Source organism: Vulpes lagopus, chromosome 12 (assembly GCF_018345385.1).
Source record: "Vulpes lagopus strain Blue_001 chromosome 12, ASM1834538v1, whole genome shotgun sequence".
Classification (NCBI taxonomy): Eukaryota; Metazoa; Chordata; class Mammalia; order Carnivora; family Canidae; genus Vulpes; species Vulpes lagopus.
This window is the reverse complement of record NC_054835.1, coordinates 20417849-20433616: the sequence shown is the minus strand read 5'-3', so window position 1 is coordinate 20433616 and position 15768 is coordinate 20417849. Positions and strand designations below refer to the sequence as shown.

General features: G+C 37.9%; 1 protein-coding gene across 3 annotated transcripts in view; it reads right to left on the bottom strand.

Moving 5' to 3' along the window:
• The window catches only part of SUZ12 (SUZ12 polycomb repressive complex 2 subunit), a 45942-nt gene extending 31267 nt beyond the window's left edge, over nt 1–14675 (bottom strand). The window contains exons 1-4 of one of the 3 annotated variants that reach the window (XM_041726351.1): nt 14063–14675; nt 11760–11806; nt 11611–11675; nt 7139–7207 (exon numbers count right to left, since the gene is read on the bottom strand). In XM_041726351.1, coding sequence (XP_041582285.1) covers nt 7139–7207; nt 11611–11675; nt 11760–11806; nt 14063–14336 — 455 coding nt within the window. In that variant the 5' untranslated portion in view covers nt 14337–14675. Of the gene's footprint in view, nt 1–7138; nt 7208–11610; nt 11676–11759; nt 11893–14062 lie in introns of all 3 variants that reach the window. The other 2 variants (XM_041726353.1, XM_041726352.1) reach the window with 2 other exon arrangements.
• Between the last annotated feature and the right edge of the window lie 1093 nt (nt 14676–15768).

Genomic DNA, 15768 nt, shown 5'->3' with positions numbered 1-15768 from the left:
CAAGTACTTGTATTTACCACTTTTTTGTCAACCTTTTTAACACATATTCCCTTTTGACAATCTTTTTATTACATCAGTGTCCCTATACCTAGCAGTGTCTTACACAAAGGCACTCAACAAATACTTTTCATAAGAATAGTGATGTCCTGGGATCCCTGGGTGGTGCAGCGGTTTGGCGCCTGCCGCCTGCCTTTGGCCCAGGGCGCGATCCTGGAGACCCAGGATCGAATCCCACGTCAGGCTCCCGGTGCATGGAGCCTGCTTCTCCCTCTGCCTGTGTCTCTGCCTCTCTCTCTCTCTCTATGACTATCATAAATAAATTTTTAAAAAATTTAAAAAAAAAAAAGAATAGCGATGTCCTCCCAGAGTAAGATTTTTTTTGTTGTTGTTTTTAAATTAAACTCTATGTCCAATGTGGGACTCAAACTCATGACCTAGAGATCAAGAGTCATATGCTCTACCGACTGTGCCAGGCAGGTGCTCCTAGAGTAACAGATTTTTAAGGTCAGGGATCATGAGCCATTACACTGTAGTGCTTATAGTATTATTTACATTGTTTTTATAGAAAATGTGGTTCTAAGCTCCAACTCTAAAATGCCAGAAGCATTTTAGATTGATCTACCCCAGAAAGTAATTTAAATTAGTGCTACTCAACATGTGGTCAGCAAACTGAGGTCTCTAGGGGAACTTGTTACCATTCCACAACAAGGTAAGAAGCTAAGAGTAAGACTTAAACAGTTTATAGAAATTTAACATTCCCATAACATCCAAGCTTGTGATCAGTAAGTATATTTACAAAAATACCGATCTATGAAAGACGGAAAATTAAACACAAAGGTCCTTCACCACAGGTGGTTTGAGACACAGTTTTACATGGTATGTTCTAAGTTAAAAGAGATAAAAGCACATTAGGCTATCATTCTAACACTTTCTTTAAGGAATTCTTTGGGCAGGCAGGTGGTTCAGCAGTTTGGTGCCGACTTCTGCCCAGGGCATGATCCTGGAGACCCGGGATTGAGCCCCACGTCAGGTTCCCTGCATGGAGCCTGCTTCTCTGTCTGCCTGTGTCTCTGTCTCTCTCTGTGTCTCTCATGAATAAATAAATAAAATCAAAAAGAAGGAAGGAAGGAAGGAAGGAAGGAAGGAAGGAAGGAAAGAAAGAAAGAAAGAAAGAAAGAAAGAAAGGAAGGAAAAGAAAAGAAGAAAAGAAAAGAAAAGAAAAGAAAAGAAAAGAAAAGAAAAGAAAAGAAAAGAAAAGAAAAGAAAAAAAAGAAAGAAAAGGAATTCTAGGGACACCTGGTGGCTCAGTGGTTGAGCGTCTCTCTGCCTTGGTCCCAGGACTGAGTCCTGCATGGGGCTCCCCGCAGGGAGCCTGCTTCTCCCTCTGCCTATGTCTCGAGACCTCTTGGTGTGTCTCTCATGTATAAATATATATATATTTTTTAATTCCTATTTTAATTAACTAACTTAAAAAACAACTTTGTGAATGTGATTTACTTTGCACAATTTTCCCTCTAACTCCCCTTCCTAAAAGTACCTAGAATAAAATCTAACAATGACGCCTAGCTGCTCTCTTCCAGGGTGGCTTCATTCAGGAAAAAAGGGCAATTTTCTTTCCCTTTCTGATTTACCATCTTCCCTCTCATGTGGCTACCATATTCACATCTTAATTGTTAAAGCTGAATTAGAATGGAAGGCAAAGAAACATGTAAGACTGGTCAGGCCTATTTGGTTTTAGGCTGCACGTGATCTAACTTCATCAAGATCAGATACCAGATAAGGATTTGGTTCATCTTTGTGATATATTCCCTATCCATATCTTCTGAGAAAGCAAGCAATAGGGCAACAGGAAACTAGGCAAGGAATCTAAAATTCTGAGGTAAGATTCCAAGCATAAACTTCTAACAACTCTAAAGCTGTCTACAGAATGAGGTTAAGTAAATTTAAACTCATAAGGGACTAATATTTTGAGATGACATCCATGGAGGAAACTCAAATTTTAAGAATAGCCAGATCTCACTGAAAGACCAAGTTTTTCAGGCTGGAAAGAGACCAAGATTAGTGCCTGTAATTTATACACATTAATCTAAGGCTTCATTTCTAGAGTTATGGCTCTATTACTTCAAAATAGGATAAGCTATTTGGCGTCTACACTCTTAGAAGTTAGTTACCTAACTTTTCTTATACATTTAATGCTATCATGCATAAAACTGAGAAACTGGGATGCCTGGGTGGCTCAGCAGTTTAGCGCCTGCCTTTGGCCCAGGGAGTGGTCCTGGAGTCCCGGGATGGAGTCCCACATTGGGCTCCCTGAGTGGAGCCTGCTTCTCCCTCCACCTGTGTCTCTGCCTCTCTCTCTCTCATGAATAAATAAATAAAATCTTAAAAATAAATAAATAAATAAATAAATAAATAAATAAATAAACAAACTGAGAAATTGGTGACTACCTCAATCCCATTATTCTGGGAATCCAGCCTCTCTTCCAAGATTCAGACACAAGAATGGGAAACATTTTGTAATGAGAAGATAAAGTTGAATGAGGGGAGGGAGTCCTTTACAAATAAATAAATCCCTTTCTAGAAGTATAATAGACAAAACATAAAGGAATTATTGTAAACCCAAAGATTATATAAACAGAAACATCATAAAAACCTGCTTTTAAACACTTAAGATTTTAAGAATCAGACATGCTCAGTAGCAACTGATAAGGCACCTTTAGGAGTAAGTATGTAAAAAGAATCCATGGCTCAGGTTCTGAAAGAGAAACTAAAACTCAAACATGAAAAGATGCTGATTTTTTTTTTTAAAGATTTTATTTATTTATTCATGAGAGACACAGAGAGAGAGAGAGAGGCAGAGATGCAGGCAGAGGGAGGAGCAGGTTCCATGCAGGGAGCCTGATGTGGGACTTGATCCCGGGTCTCCAGGATCACGCCCTGGACTGAAGGCAGCGCTAAACCACTGAGCCACCAGGGCTGCCCAAAGATGCTGATTTAAAAATAATTTCAAAACCTGTGTCCAATACAAGATTGTTAAAAAAAGAGAAAGGGGAGAAGCATCTCAGATCTTATGAATGGTAGAAAAGACATACAATTAAGAAGCAGCCTTAAATTTAAAAAATGCAGCTAAATCCACAAAAGAGAATGGTAGGGAAATGCCATTAATTCAATATATCTATTTAAAGTAATTTATGACTTTTTGGGATAAAGACGAATATGCTTAAATAGCCTACAAGGCTCTGCATTATCTGGCCATGGCCATCTGCTCTAGCCTTATCTAATGCCACTCTCCTTATTCTTTCTACTCGGCTACTCTTTCTACTCGGCTCAAATGTCGTACCTGAAATACTCTCTTTATTTAGAATCACCTATCTGTTCACCCTCTTGGTCCCCATCTTACTCCTATATTCATCTTCATATCTCAGCTCCTTTTTTTAAGGAAGCCCTCTTGACCATCACTATTCCCAAATCCAACATCTCAAACAAGAGCTGGTGCACCTGCTTCATACATTGTTTCCCTATATTTTTCTTTCCTAGCAATTATTTTACAATTGTACATATTATGAAATTTATCTTTTTCCTCCAGAAAGGCAAGGTCTTCATGAGTTTTGCTATTATATCCCCAGCACTAGAACAGAGTTTTGGACCTGGTACACCAAAAAAAACTGGACTCTTAGGGGGGGGAAAAAAAAAAAGATCTGGACTTCTTTATACAAAAGATGCTTAGAAAATAAAGATTATTAATTCAAAAGCTTTGGTGGTAACAATAATAAGAAGTAATGAAAGGCAATTTATGTTATCTACTAAAATACTGGCTTGAAAATGTCCCTAATAAAAGCTCTAGTGCTGGTATTTTTTGAGGGGATTTTTCTAGCTGCTAACAGAGGACCAGGAATGGATGATGATTAAGGGGAAGAGAGAAAAGACATTTTGCTTCTCACTTGGCCCCAGGAAATACTTTCGGGAAGCAACTCCAATTTGGAAATCTCTTCATGCTACCTTTCAGCCAGTGCTCATGCACTTTGAAGTTAAAGGAGTTATGACTACAGAATTCTAAAACTGGTAGTACTAATAGCACAAAAGACTCCTGGGATCCTGCTAGGATGAAAAATTACAAACAGACCAGTGATTTATTCCAGCAAGCCATAGTACTTGGTCAAGACCCACAATAAATTTGAAACCCACAATAAATTGGAATGCCAGAAATAACTGAAGAGGAATTACATCAAACATTCTAAAAAGAAAATAAAGACATTTGAAATATACCCTATCACACCAAAAAGCAAGAAACAGCAGGCAAAATTTGAGACTAAAGGTACAACCACTATGAATTTCTAGAATCTAACTCGTATGAAGTTTTCAGAAAGCCATTCTTCAAGAAACGACATAATCTTCATAGATGGTAGGGTTACAAATGTCAAATATGGCTTATTGCCACAAATTGACTGACATCTTAAGGAAATAAAAACTATGAAATGTCCTTTTTTCCCCATCAGTTGCTTCTCCTAATAAGTTCTGCCCATTTCTGTGACGAGTAAAGACAATAGTAGCTCTAGAATATAAAATAATAAAAGATCCTTGAACACCAACTTCATTTTGCACAGATAATGCTGGGAATTTGATCTGGTTTTTAAGTTACTACAAATGACATAAATAGGTCAGGCTGTTGATTGTTCTAACTTGGGGCTATAGTACTACATTTGTGTATCCTGATACTCCCCTGAACTCTAGAGAATGAAATACATGGGATCTAGGAGTAAAGATATTACAAATTTGGAAGTGCTCAAAGAACATGAGTTCCAATGGAAGACTCCCAGACTATTGCTGTTGAACAAATCTAGGATCCAACTAAATTGAATTAAGATCAGAGATGGTACAGAATAAAAAATATACATGGAAGACAGATATGTTTTTTGCATGATTTAACTTCTACTAATTGATGTCAGGAAAAACAAAGATTAATTTTGTCCTCTTGTAAGAGAATTTGACCACAGTTTTTTTTAAAGTTTTATAGTGCCAGAATGACATATTGGGTGTCTAGGGAACTTCTTACAATCCTATGTGATAAGTTTAATGGAACAAAAGGATTATGCCTAATTGGAGATGAAAAATACATTGAAGTAATTTAATAATACAGAGCCTTAGGGGTAAACTTAAAACGAAGCAATCTCCCAATTCATTTTAGTGACTCTGGGAGTGACACTGAGAAATTCATAAAGATCTTGTGGGGGGATGCTGAAGCACTTAGCACAATAACTCAACACCTCTGGAGCCTAAAGTGCCTTCTTGGGCATTAAGCATGGTCAGCTCCAACATAGTTAGGGCTGTTATTTTATTTTTTTTAAGAGAAAGAGACAGAGAGAAAGAGATCAATCTTAGGGGGTTGAAATGGCCAATTCACTAGTCTCAACTGGATCCTGAAGACTGAAAAAGTTGTTTTTCAAAATTACAGGAAAGAATTCTTGCAACCCTCTGAAACTTCTGAGTTAAAAATACCTGTTACAATACTGGCCTAGCTGTTGAACGCACCGGGTCAAAAGGAACAAAATTACTGAGTGAGTGATTATTCACAGAGAACCGACCAGTATTACGTGTTTCCCTCACAACACACATTCTAAGGAAAGCAAAGTAGTATTTATTAAAGCGAACGTCCCAATGAGATAGTAGTAGATTTAGCAGTGATAACGATAATACCTTGATGGGGAAGATCAAGAAAAGGGCTAAGTTTTCTTCTTGGTTTATTTTTCCTTCCTACACAAACCCTGAAAGACCTGCAGGTCAAACTATTAAAATGTTCAGGAGAAAAGAATTAGGAAAGCTCAGAGATCAGGTTCTGACTACAGCTTATACTTTAGTAAAAAAGGCCCTGAGGATCCCGAGAGATCTGTCTAGGGTAGGTGATCAGACAAGGAATCTGGAACAGAAATTCAAGCAACAGAGTGTACACATACTGACAACATTCTTAGTCCTATGTTGTAAGGTACTCCTTGAGCAGTAATAGATTAGGTAAAGATTTGGGATCTCAGCTTCTAGAATGGACCATCATAGCTTATTTACAAGTCAAGACTGCCTAGACATGGAATATAAATTACAGTTCAGTCCTACAAGAATGCAAGACACGTAATTAAAAATGCGATTTTTCAATTCAAGTAACAAAATAACTGAATTCAAAAGCCAAAGTTAAAATATAAGCAACTGCAAAAATGACATCTTACACCAGTTACTAAAATAAGAAACCATAAATGAAGTATCAAGTCAGCGTACATCCTATCTAAATTGGTAAGGTATGATTTAAATTTTCAAGAGACAAAAATCTATTACGGCAATTTTACCAGCTTCATTTTTAAAAAATTTAGTACTTTTAGTTTTGTATTCTCCCTGAAAGTAGTCAATGAATAAACAAATACCACCCAAGTTCCTGTATCTCTTTAGAATGATACTTAACTTTCTTTAGTTTACTTATCAAAGAAAAAATGGAAGCACACTATCTAGCTTAGGCAGATAGTAGGCTAGTCAGAACTTTTAGGGATTAGTTCTGAGTTATTACGTTTGAAAACATACAATAAATAGATTCTGTCCCAAGGGTCAAGTTTCTGAAACTTATGCGATGAACATATTTCAAATATTAAGTTAGGAATATTTTGACTGAAAGGTATAAATATGGGGAAGGACAAGATGGAATGAGAGGCTCTTTCAGATTTGAAGACAATTATTTAGAAGAAATGTCATGTTGTGAAGCATCTGGCATACCATCTAGCATAGAATAAATATACCATAAATATGAGTCTCCATCCCTCCTTACATGAGGTAGTAGGATTAATACCAACTGCATAAGTTACAGAGATTTTGAATCAAAATGCAAGAATCTGGTAATAGAGATAAACAATAATGAACACAACTGCCTAAGAAAAGTGAGTCCCCAGAGCTGGAGGTATTCAAGATGAGGCTTAAGGGATCTCTGCCATATATGCTAGAGAACTATTAATTCCTGATTTATGTATGAGTTTGGACCAACTGACCTCTAAGGTTTCTTCTAACTCCTTACAATATTGGGGTGATCACTAGAGAAATGATCACTATAATTTTTTCCTCTTTCCTCAAGTATGTCACTTAAATGTAAACTGATAGGTTATCTTACCTATGAGATTCTTGCTCTCCTTTCATTTTCTCTACTTTTGATAACATATCATCAACTTTAAATGTTTTCCTGAAAGAAACAGATAAACAAAATAATCACTTCTCAACTGGGAAAAAAAAAAAAAAAGATTACACTTTATTGTCACCATAATAGGCAAGTTGGAAATCTGATTTTGATTATTTTTAATAAGATAAATTGTGGATGATTAGCCATAACAATGAATACTACATTGAGACAGTATATGTTATAATACAGTAGACAAGCCTTCAAGTCCCATCTCAAATGCTATCTTTTCCATAAAACCTTTTGTAATTATTCCCAAACCAGAGTGATTTCCCCTTACCTATGACACCTGGCTTATATTTATTTTGACATTTAGTCTCATAAATGTTAATTTACATAAATATAGTATTTCTCCTAGACTCTAAGTTCCTGAAGGGCAGAGATTGCTTTTCTTCAAGGAAAGCCACATAGTGCTTGCATCAGCACCTTACATTTGAACAGTATTCAAGCATCTGTTGGACTGAACCAAACAAATGCAAACCATATATATTTTGAAACATTCATCTATTTCTATTAAGTAAGCTGACAAATATGTGGTTGCACGATTACATAAAAAAAGATATTTTATTAAAAATATCTGAAGCTAACAGAAATTGCCAAAGATTACTAGCAATGGCTAAAATTAAATGATATGTCATATTAAAGAGATGGCTATATCAACAACCATCATGGAAAAATTTTGAAGTTTAGGGGATAATACCCATCAAATCATACAATTACTGGCTTTTAACTTTACAAGTTTAAGAGGAAAAAAGTACATTTTCCACAAAATAGAAACTTAAATTAATAACCTCCACATGCTCCCAAGCAATTTCAGAATGAATTGACTCTAAAACAAGCCTTATCTTAGTTCTTACGGTGGTCTATTATACTTGTCCTATAGACAGAGGCTAGAAATCTAGACCCGCATTTGTTAATTGGAAACAAGTATTTTTTTATACTTATTTTCTTCAAACTTAAGACATGAAAAGCTTAATGTATTCCACATAAATTACTTTGTAAAGCTTGAATTCAGATACTAGAAATTACTGATATGCTCATTCCTCAATAACAACTATTGTACTCAACTACTATTATAAAAAATTATCAGTAGAGAAATGTTTTGAAGTTTATTTAAAATCAATTAATTAACAGATAATGTATTATTGGTTTCAGAGGTAGAGGTCAGCGAGTCACCAGTCTTATAGAATACCCAGTGCTCATTACATCACATGCCCTCCTTATGTTCATCACCCACAGAGAAATGTTAATGTAAATAAATTACAGTAGAATACTAATAGGAAGAGCAGAATAGATGCAATCTACAGTTCAGATGAAAAAACAGCCTCCATTAACAAAGGATCTTTTTTTAAAAAAGCTTCTCTCTTTACCTTTAGAGTTACTGAAAACTTCAAAAATATTAAAGTTTCATCCAATAGAGCATAGTAAGTAGTACTTTTTAGGAAGGATGGCAATACATTTTTCATTCTCCACAGATAAGAGAGAAGAAAGAAGAAAAATGTAGAATTATTTTAGGCTAGTTGCAAAGAACGTTCCATTATAAACACTGAAAATGTACTATTAAGGAAGGTTGTGAAGTTACTGGAAACTTTTAAGAATAATATGTTTATGTTTATGTAATGATTAAGAAGAAATCCTGCCTGTAGAAAGAAAAGTTAAGACTCTAAGTCACAAGGTTCATCTCTTCCAAAATTATGGAGGTGTGCATAGGAGAAGTTCATAGGAAAGTTGAATATTAACAACCATGTGAAATAGGTAAGATCATAAAGGCAATCCAGTCTTCCTTAGGAAAAAACCAAAACCACATAAGCAACTATACAAAAGCAGCCTCACTCTCAGCACCAAGTATGTCTGTTCTTTAGAAAGGCATTGCAACAGTCCCAGATTTAATAAGGGAAATGATTATTAAAAGATAATCAAAAAGGAGAATATGTTTAAAATCCAAGGAATTCCAGGAAATTTTCTTCGGAGGATTCAGGAACAGTTTACATGAAATCTAGTAAAATGGATTCAATAAAAGATGGCCTTCTCCTCACAAATATTTCTACTGTATCAATGTTGTGTTAGTCTATAGAATTTGAATACCTCTATAAAGTGAAACTAAAGTACAAGGAGAGTTTAATAAACATACAGAATTAATATCACAACTGAGTGGATGATTTCAAAGGGAATGCTATATTTATCCCAACAACGGGTATTATGCTGTTATAACAGTAAAAACGGAGTTCCAAAAATCATTTTGAGCAAAAGGATCGTATTAAAAGCAACTTTATAAAAGGAGTCCCAAAAACATGTTTAATGAAGACCACAATCACTAAGCTAAATTCACCACCTTCCAAAGTCACCGACTACTTTGAAAAGAACAGCATTCATTTGAGGATGCAAGCTGTATAATTGTTAAAAATTAGTTCTAATGTCTTTTATAAGCCAAGTATATAACAAAAGTATTAAGTGACTCCTAATGCATTTTTGCATGGAAATAAACTATGGGATTCACATGTTTCTTGGCTGGTAAACTGCTGCAAAATTTCTGCAAAAGACAATTTTTTCCCTAAGGAGCAATAAATTAAGAAAAGTAATTTCTCCTACCAAGCTTTTAAAATTGTCTCCACCTATATTAGCAGACAACAGAAATGTATCCAATGAGACAAATAACCCCATAAACAAACATGACAGGAGAATAATGAACTTATGGTAATTTAATACATTAAATGTATTTTTTTAATGTATGGATTAACTCAAACTTACTTTGAAAAAAACTTAATCATTAAAAAAAAAGAATGTTTAATCTCTACACCCAATATAGGGCTTGAACTTACAACTCTGAGATAAAAAATCGCATGCTCTACGGACAGCCAGCCACCCCCAAAAAACTTAATCACTTTTAAACTGAAATCAGGCGGCATCCTAAATAACTGATCTTCCCTATTAAAAATACTAGAGATCCTCTTAAATCCTCTTAATAAAATTCTCCTAGTTTTATAGAATAAATCAGCACACTATGGACCATAGGCCAAATCTGGCCTACCCTACTGTCTGTTTCTGCATAGCCGTGAGCTAAGAATCATTTTTATGGATAAATATTTGCAATTGATTTGATAGAGAACACTAACTCTAAACCCCAAGTAAGGTAAATGTCATTTCCTCCCATTCTACAAAAATAAGAATCTCACACTTCTCACTAGTAGGCAGATCTTACAAAATACTGTACTCAATTATTGTATTTTAAATTTCATCAATAAAAAATTTGTAGACACTTGTTTTCTCTTTCTTTGCATAAGTACCTACCTACATTCTAATTAATAAACTGAATTCTGCCTCCTGGATCACAAGGTCCTTTACTATCTGGTCCTTCACAGAAAAAGTCTGCTAAACCCTGGCATTGATCAAATAATGGCACAGACAAGCAAAAAGCTGACAAATTTAATTCTTTTGCCTAATCCATCACCTTCTTCCTAGTTATTTAGGCTCTTGGCAAGCTTCATCTATTAAATGTAATGCCCACAAGCATGCAATCGCTCGCACACACTCTCCCTGTTCAGAAAGATTACCAGAAGACAAATGGTTTTAACATTTTAATCCTTCAAAATACACTTAGGTATATTTATAAAGCTAAACCAAGTCTTGCTATGGAAACATGATGCTTAGTAATCAGTAGGAGTCTCCAAAGGAGTTTGGTTTCAAAGTCTATCAGGATAGCTTAATGGTTTTAGTGAATCAAGACTAACAATACTAAATGCTTAATACAAGTTCTCTCCTTTAAACTTAAAATTGTTCATTTGATATACTCAATAATCTTTCATGTAGGGTAAGAAACCAGCATTCCATAATTATATATGGTTACATATTACATGTACAAACAAAAATAAGCTCTGATCGACACCTCCAGACTCCACTTGAAGACTAATTAAGACTATCTTGTTTTTTAAGGACACTCACAACCTACTAACTTCAGAAATATTTCCTTTTCTAGAAAGATCACCACCGAAGACATAAAATGAAACTTTCTGAACCTATCATTATGGAAGCAAATTCCTTATTGTTAGAACATATAGGAAATGTTTAAAAATTAACCTAAATTTACTTATTCAAGATATTTCCCTGAGTCCTTCGATATTTAAACCCCCAACTTCTACCAAACTTGAAAGTAACTCATAGCACAAAGTAAAAATATTATTCAGTAAAATTAATTCATTCACTCCACTACTAAATCATTCCTATTAGGAAAAAAAAAATGGTAATAAACTGGGATTTATAAAAATGATACTATTAGAAAAAAAATCACCTGGCAACCAATTCAACCACTTTTTCACCTCAGTCTTCATATTTAATCTTTAATTAGAAATAGTACTTTAAAACACAACTTTAATATCGTTTGATCAACTCAAAATAAGATTCACAAAATGTACCTTTTGATGTTTGTTCTGGAGTTTCGATGAGACATGTAAGTAAGAGTCCTGTGCAAAAATATTGGCTATAAAAAAAGTTTTAGAAATGTTAAAATTAAATGCATGAAATTTTATGAAAAAAATATTCATTAATTTTATTGACTACTTACAGCTATAAGATTTCGAGTTCGAAGAAATCTATAGATCTGCGTTGGTTCTAGGTAACAGGAAACAAAAGGATTACTTAAGTTCTCAAGAAAATAACCAGTCCAGTCAGTGTTATAACCAATGTAAACCAATCACCTGTATGAAAATCATGTACTAAATATTGACATCAAGAAAATTGGTACGCACAGTAAGATAAAAAAAACGTTCAATCTATGTCTTATATTCACAAAACTCATCTACATTTATTTTAAATTAAAGGTTTCCCTCAATCTTGTGCTTAGGCCTTGCATTTCTAAGGTAGCTAACTTTTTAAACTAGTCTGTATGCAGAACTGAAGAGTAATTACACTGATTATTTAGCTAATTTAAACTGTTACGCATCTCCTCCCAAAAAGTAGCCGAAACAAGGTAGCCGGATTCAGCAAAAGAACTTATTGATGCTAAACGACAAAATGAAATTTTCGATTTTTAACTGATCTTTTAAAAAATTTGTAGTAAGCCAAAACAGAATAAAACAGTTTCCTGGATGTCCTAATGCAGATATTATTGTGAATCCATACTGAAAGAAATGAGATGCAAAGTGTAGCTTAAATTTCCAATGAATATTTAGTTATACTTGAAGTTTTTATCTATTTTGCTCAATACTTATATTGAATATATTACATATATTCCAATACGTAAACACTACCTGAACATGTATTTTTAAATTAATTGACAGATTCCTAGGCTTTTTAATGTTGTTTAAAGTTCCTCTGCCTTTATACATAAAAAATATATTTTATATACAAATACCAGTTCCCTTAATGATTTAGCAGTATTACATTTCTCTAAATAAAGAAGTATCAAAATGAACTAAAGATAACTGACTGTATCAGTAAACAGCATTTTAATTTCCCAGAAATTAGGATTAATATTAGAGAAGAATCAAGTTGTTTTGTTGACAAAATCTAGCACTTAAGGACAGCTTACTCCTCTAAGGTAGACTCATCAGAAAGCAAAATAGCTTAAACTTTCTTGGCAGATTTGTCTTCTCATAACAGAAAGAAATGTTTAAATTCCCACTTAATCTTCAGTTAGTTTTTACTGTCAAACGAAAAGGAGAAGATAACTTAGAAGGGGTACAAACATGTATGTTTATTGTCATCACTGCCTTCAGTTCTCCACCATTTTTCCAATTTAAAGCACTCCAGATTTTTCAAAGTAGATTAAGCAAAAGAAAGACTGAATCTCTCTCAAGCAGGTTCAATATTCGTTTCAATAAAAACTGAAATTCCTTGTATTGAATTCCAATTAGAATTTCATGAAGCACTAATCAGAGAGAATGAAAGAAGGGTATTAAACAATGTAATACGTCTTTTCAAGCACAGCTGATACCATGCCTTAAACATATGCCACAATAAAATTGTAAATAAAGACATTCGGCGGTAAAGCCGAGTTTCTCCAAGTTTGTTATTTAGCTATTAGCGATCATTCAAATTATAAAACGTACACAAAAGCAAAAAGGAAAACAATCAGGGTATAATACTCATTAAAGGACAGTTGAGATTATTTACAGTCATGCTGATTTTAATAAATTCTATTGTTTGTTTCCAGACACCTTGGCTTCCTTTCCAAATCAAGTCATAGTTTCGCCCCTTAAACAAGACCTTAAAAGCCAAAACTGACATAAGAAAACGTCCCGTAATTAAGACAAGTACAACGGGCAGATTTCCGAGGTCGTCTCAAGATAAGGTGCTTAAGCACAAGCGGACTCAGTTTATGTACTCATGGAATGGGCGGATAGATCTGAAAGGTTCTGAAGCATCAAAAGGTGCCATATTAACATGCAGCACCAAGTTAGTGCGAAAGCATTTCAGACAAATGACAAATTTGGTCGATTTTACTGCACTCATCACTTCACAGGCTTAATTCTGCTCCTCGAAACCTACAACCGAAACACTTGTACTTCTAGAGTAAGAAGAGACATGAAAGAAATCAAGAACTCGTCTTGGGATCTGACGGCATCCTCAGACCAACTGTAACCTTCTCACCTAAAAGGGGGCTGCTCTTAACGTGGGGCCCCACTGCCCAAGCTCGTGCGCTAATCTTCGGGGAGTCAAGAACCTCACCTGCACCCCAGAGGCCCTACCTCGACTTCGGGGCCCCCCTGACCGTAATCCCTCGAGTGGGACCGGCACCCTCAATTCCTCCCTCCACTCCCCAATCAAGTCGAGTCCCGGCGAGGAAGGGGGCCCAGTACGAGCGTCCCGGCCCCCTAATGCTGGAAGACGGGGTATTCCTGCCCTCGAAGCCTCAAACACACTCACTCTCAAAGGCCTGGAGGAAAAGCTCGTGGTCAGCCTGGACGTGCTCCATTTTCGGCTTCTTCACCGGTAACACCGCGGCCCCAGCCGCTGCCGCCGCGGAGGAGGAGGAGGAGGCCGAGTAACTGCCGCCGCCTCCACAGCCCCCGCCGCCGGATTTGCCGCCCGACGCCGTAGCCGCCGCCACAGCCGCCGAACCCCCGAAGCCGCCTCCCCCGGACCCCGCGCTGGGCCCCGAGCCGCCCCCTCCCCCACCGCCGTGCTTCTGAGGCGCCATCGCGGTTCCTGCCTCCTCCCCCCGCCAGCTACCCGCCGGGCGGCCCCGGAGAGTAAGCGCCTGCAATACCAACCGCTCGCCCCAGCAGGCTCCGGCGGACCGAGGGGGGAAGGAGGAGAGAGGGGAGGAGAGGGGAAGGGAAGGGAGGAGGAGAGGAGGGAAGGAGGGAGGAAAAAAAAAGTGTCTCCTCCTGAGAGCCCCGCTCCGCTCCGGAGGCCGCTCACCCTAGCCTGGCCTCGCTCCGCCCACTTCCCCCGCCCGGCGTCCTGATTGGCCGGCGGGAGCGCGCGCCGCCCGGCCGCCCAGCCCGTTGGCCCGCGGATTCTCCCGTCAGTCACGCGGAGGCGCTTCTCGCGGAGGCGCGGCTTGGTTGGCCCGTGCGCGCTGCCGATCGCGGGCCCGGCCGCCTCTTTGAACTGAATTCGCGGGAAAATTAGGGGTCGGAGCGGCCTTCCTGCTGGCCCCGGTGCATTGTGGGGATAGAGGGACCCAGCGAGCGGCTTAGAGAGCCGTTTCTCGCCTTCTGAGCGTCGTCAGTCGCCGCCCCCAAGGGGGTACAGGACCTCTGAAGAGAGGCGGGCCTCGGAGGAACTGGGGGCGCGGGGCCTGTTCAATGAACTCAGATCCATTACCGATCGTCGAGTCTCTAACTTCGCAGGAAGGGGCCAGGCCGGGAGTTGGATGGGTCGATTCTTGTCAGAGGGGATCCCGGGGCGGGGACCGCATCTCCGGTCCCCTCGCCACCACGTGCCCCAAGCCACCCCTGGCCCGATCCCAGCCCGCAAAGCCCCTGAGAGGACAGGGCGGCAGCCGGGGAGCTGCGGCTGCTGCTCTCGGACGCCACCGGGCTCCACCGAGGGGAGCGATTTCCATGTCACAGGAATCGCCTATAAAACGAGGAGGACTAACTTTGGTGGGTGATTTGAAGCTTCAGGATCGTTACTGAGAAAGTCGTGCCTTCTCAACGTGCTGGAAGCAAAGCCTAGATATCTGATCCCCACCCCCTTCAGCCCGCCGGGCACCGTAGGAGTGGTCAGAGGGGTAAAGTGAACGATTTCTTTAAAGTACGTATAACCTTGACAACCTATTCATTTTGCGCTCCGAAAGTTAAGAGGGAATCCGTTGTTTTGCCGGTCCTGCTTAATAAGATAGATGCCTAGGCCCGGTTTTGTCTCCTCGTAACAGACAGGTTTGGAGTTGAGCTAACACTCCTACTGAAGATTTGAATTTCAGGTTGGACGAGGTGATCTCTAAGATGTTCTTACAGTTCAAATACTGTGATCTTATATTACATTAAAATGAAACATTATCTTCAAAAGTCCCAATCTATAAACACAACCATTTCATACTTTAACATGTTTCTAACGTCTGCTTTGGGACCTTTATAAAAGTGAACTGCAAACGCTGTTTACAAAACCAGAGATTTTGGGAC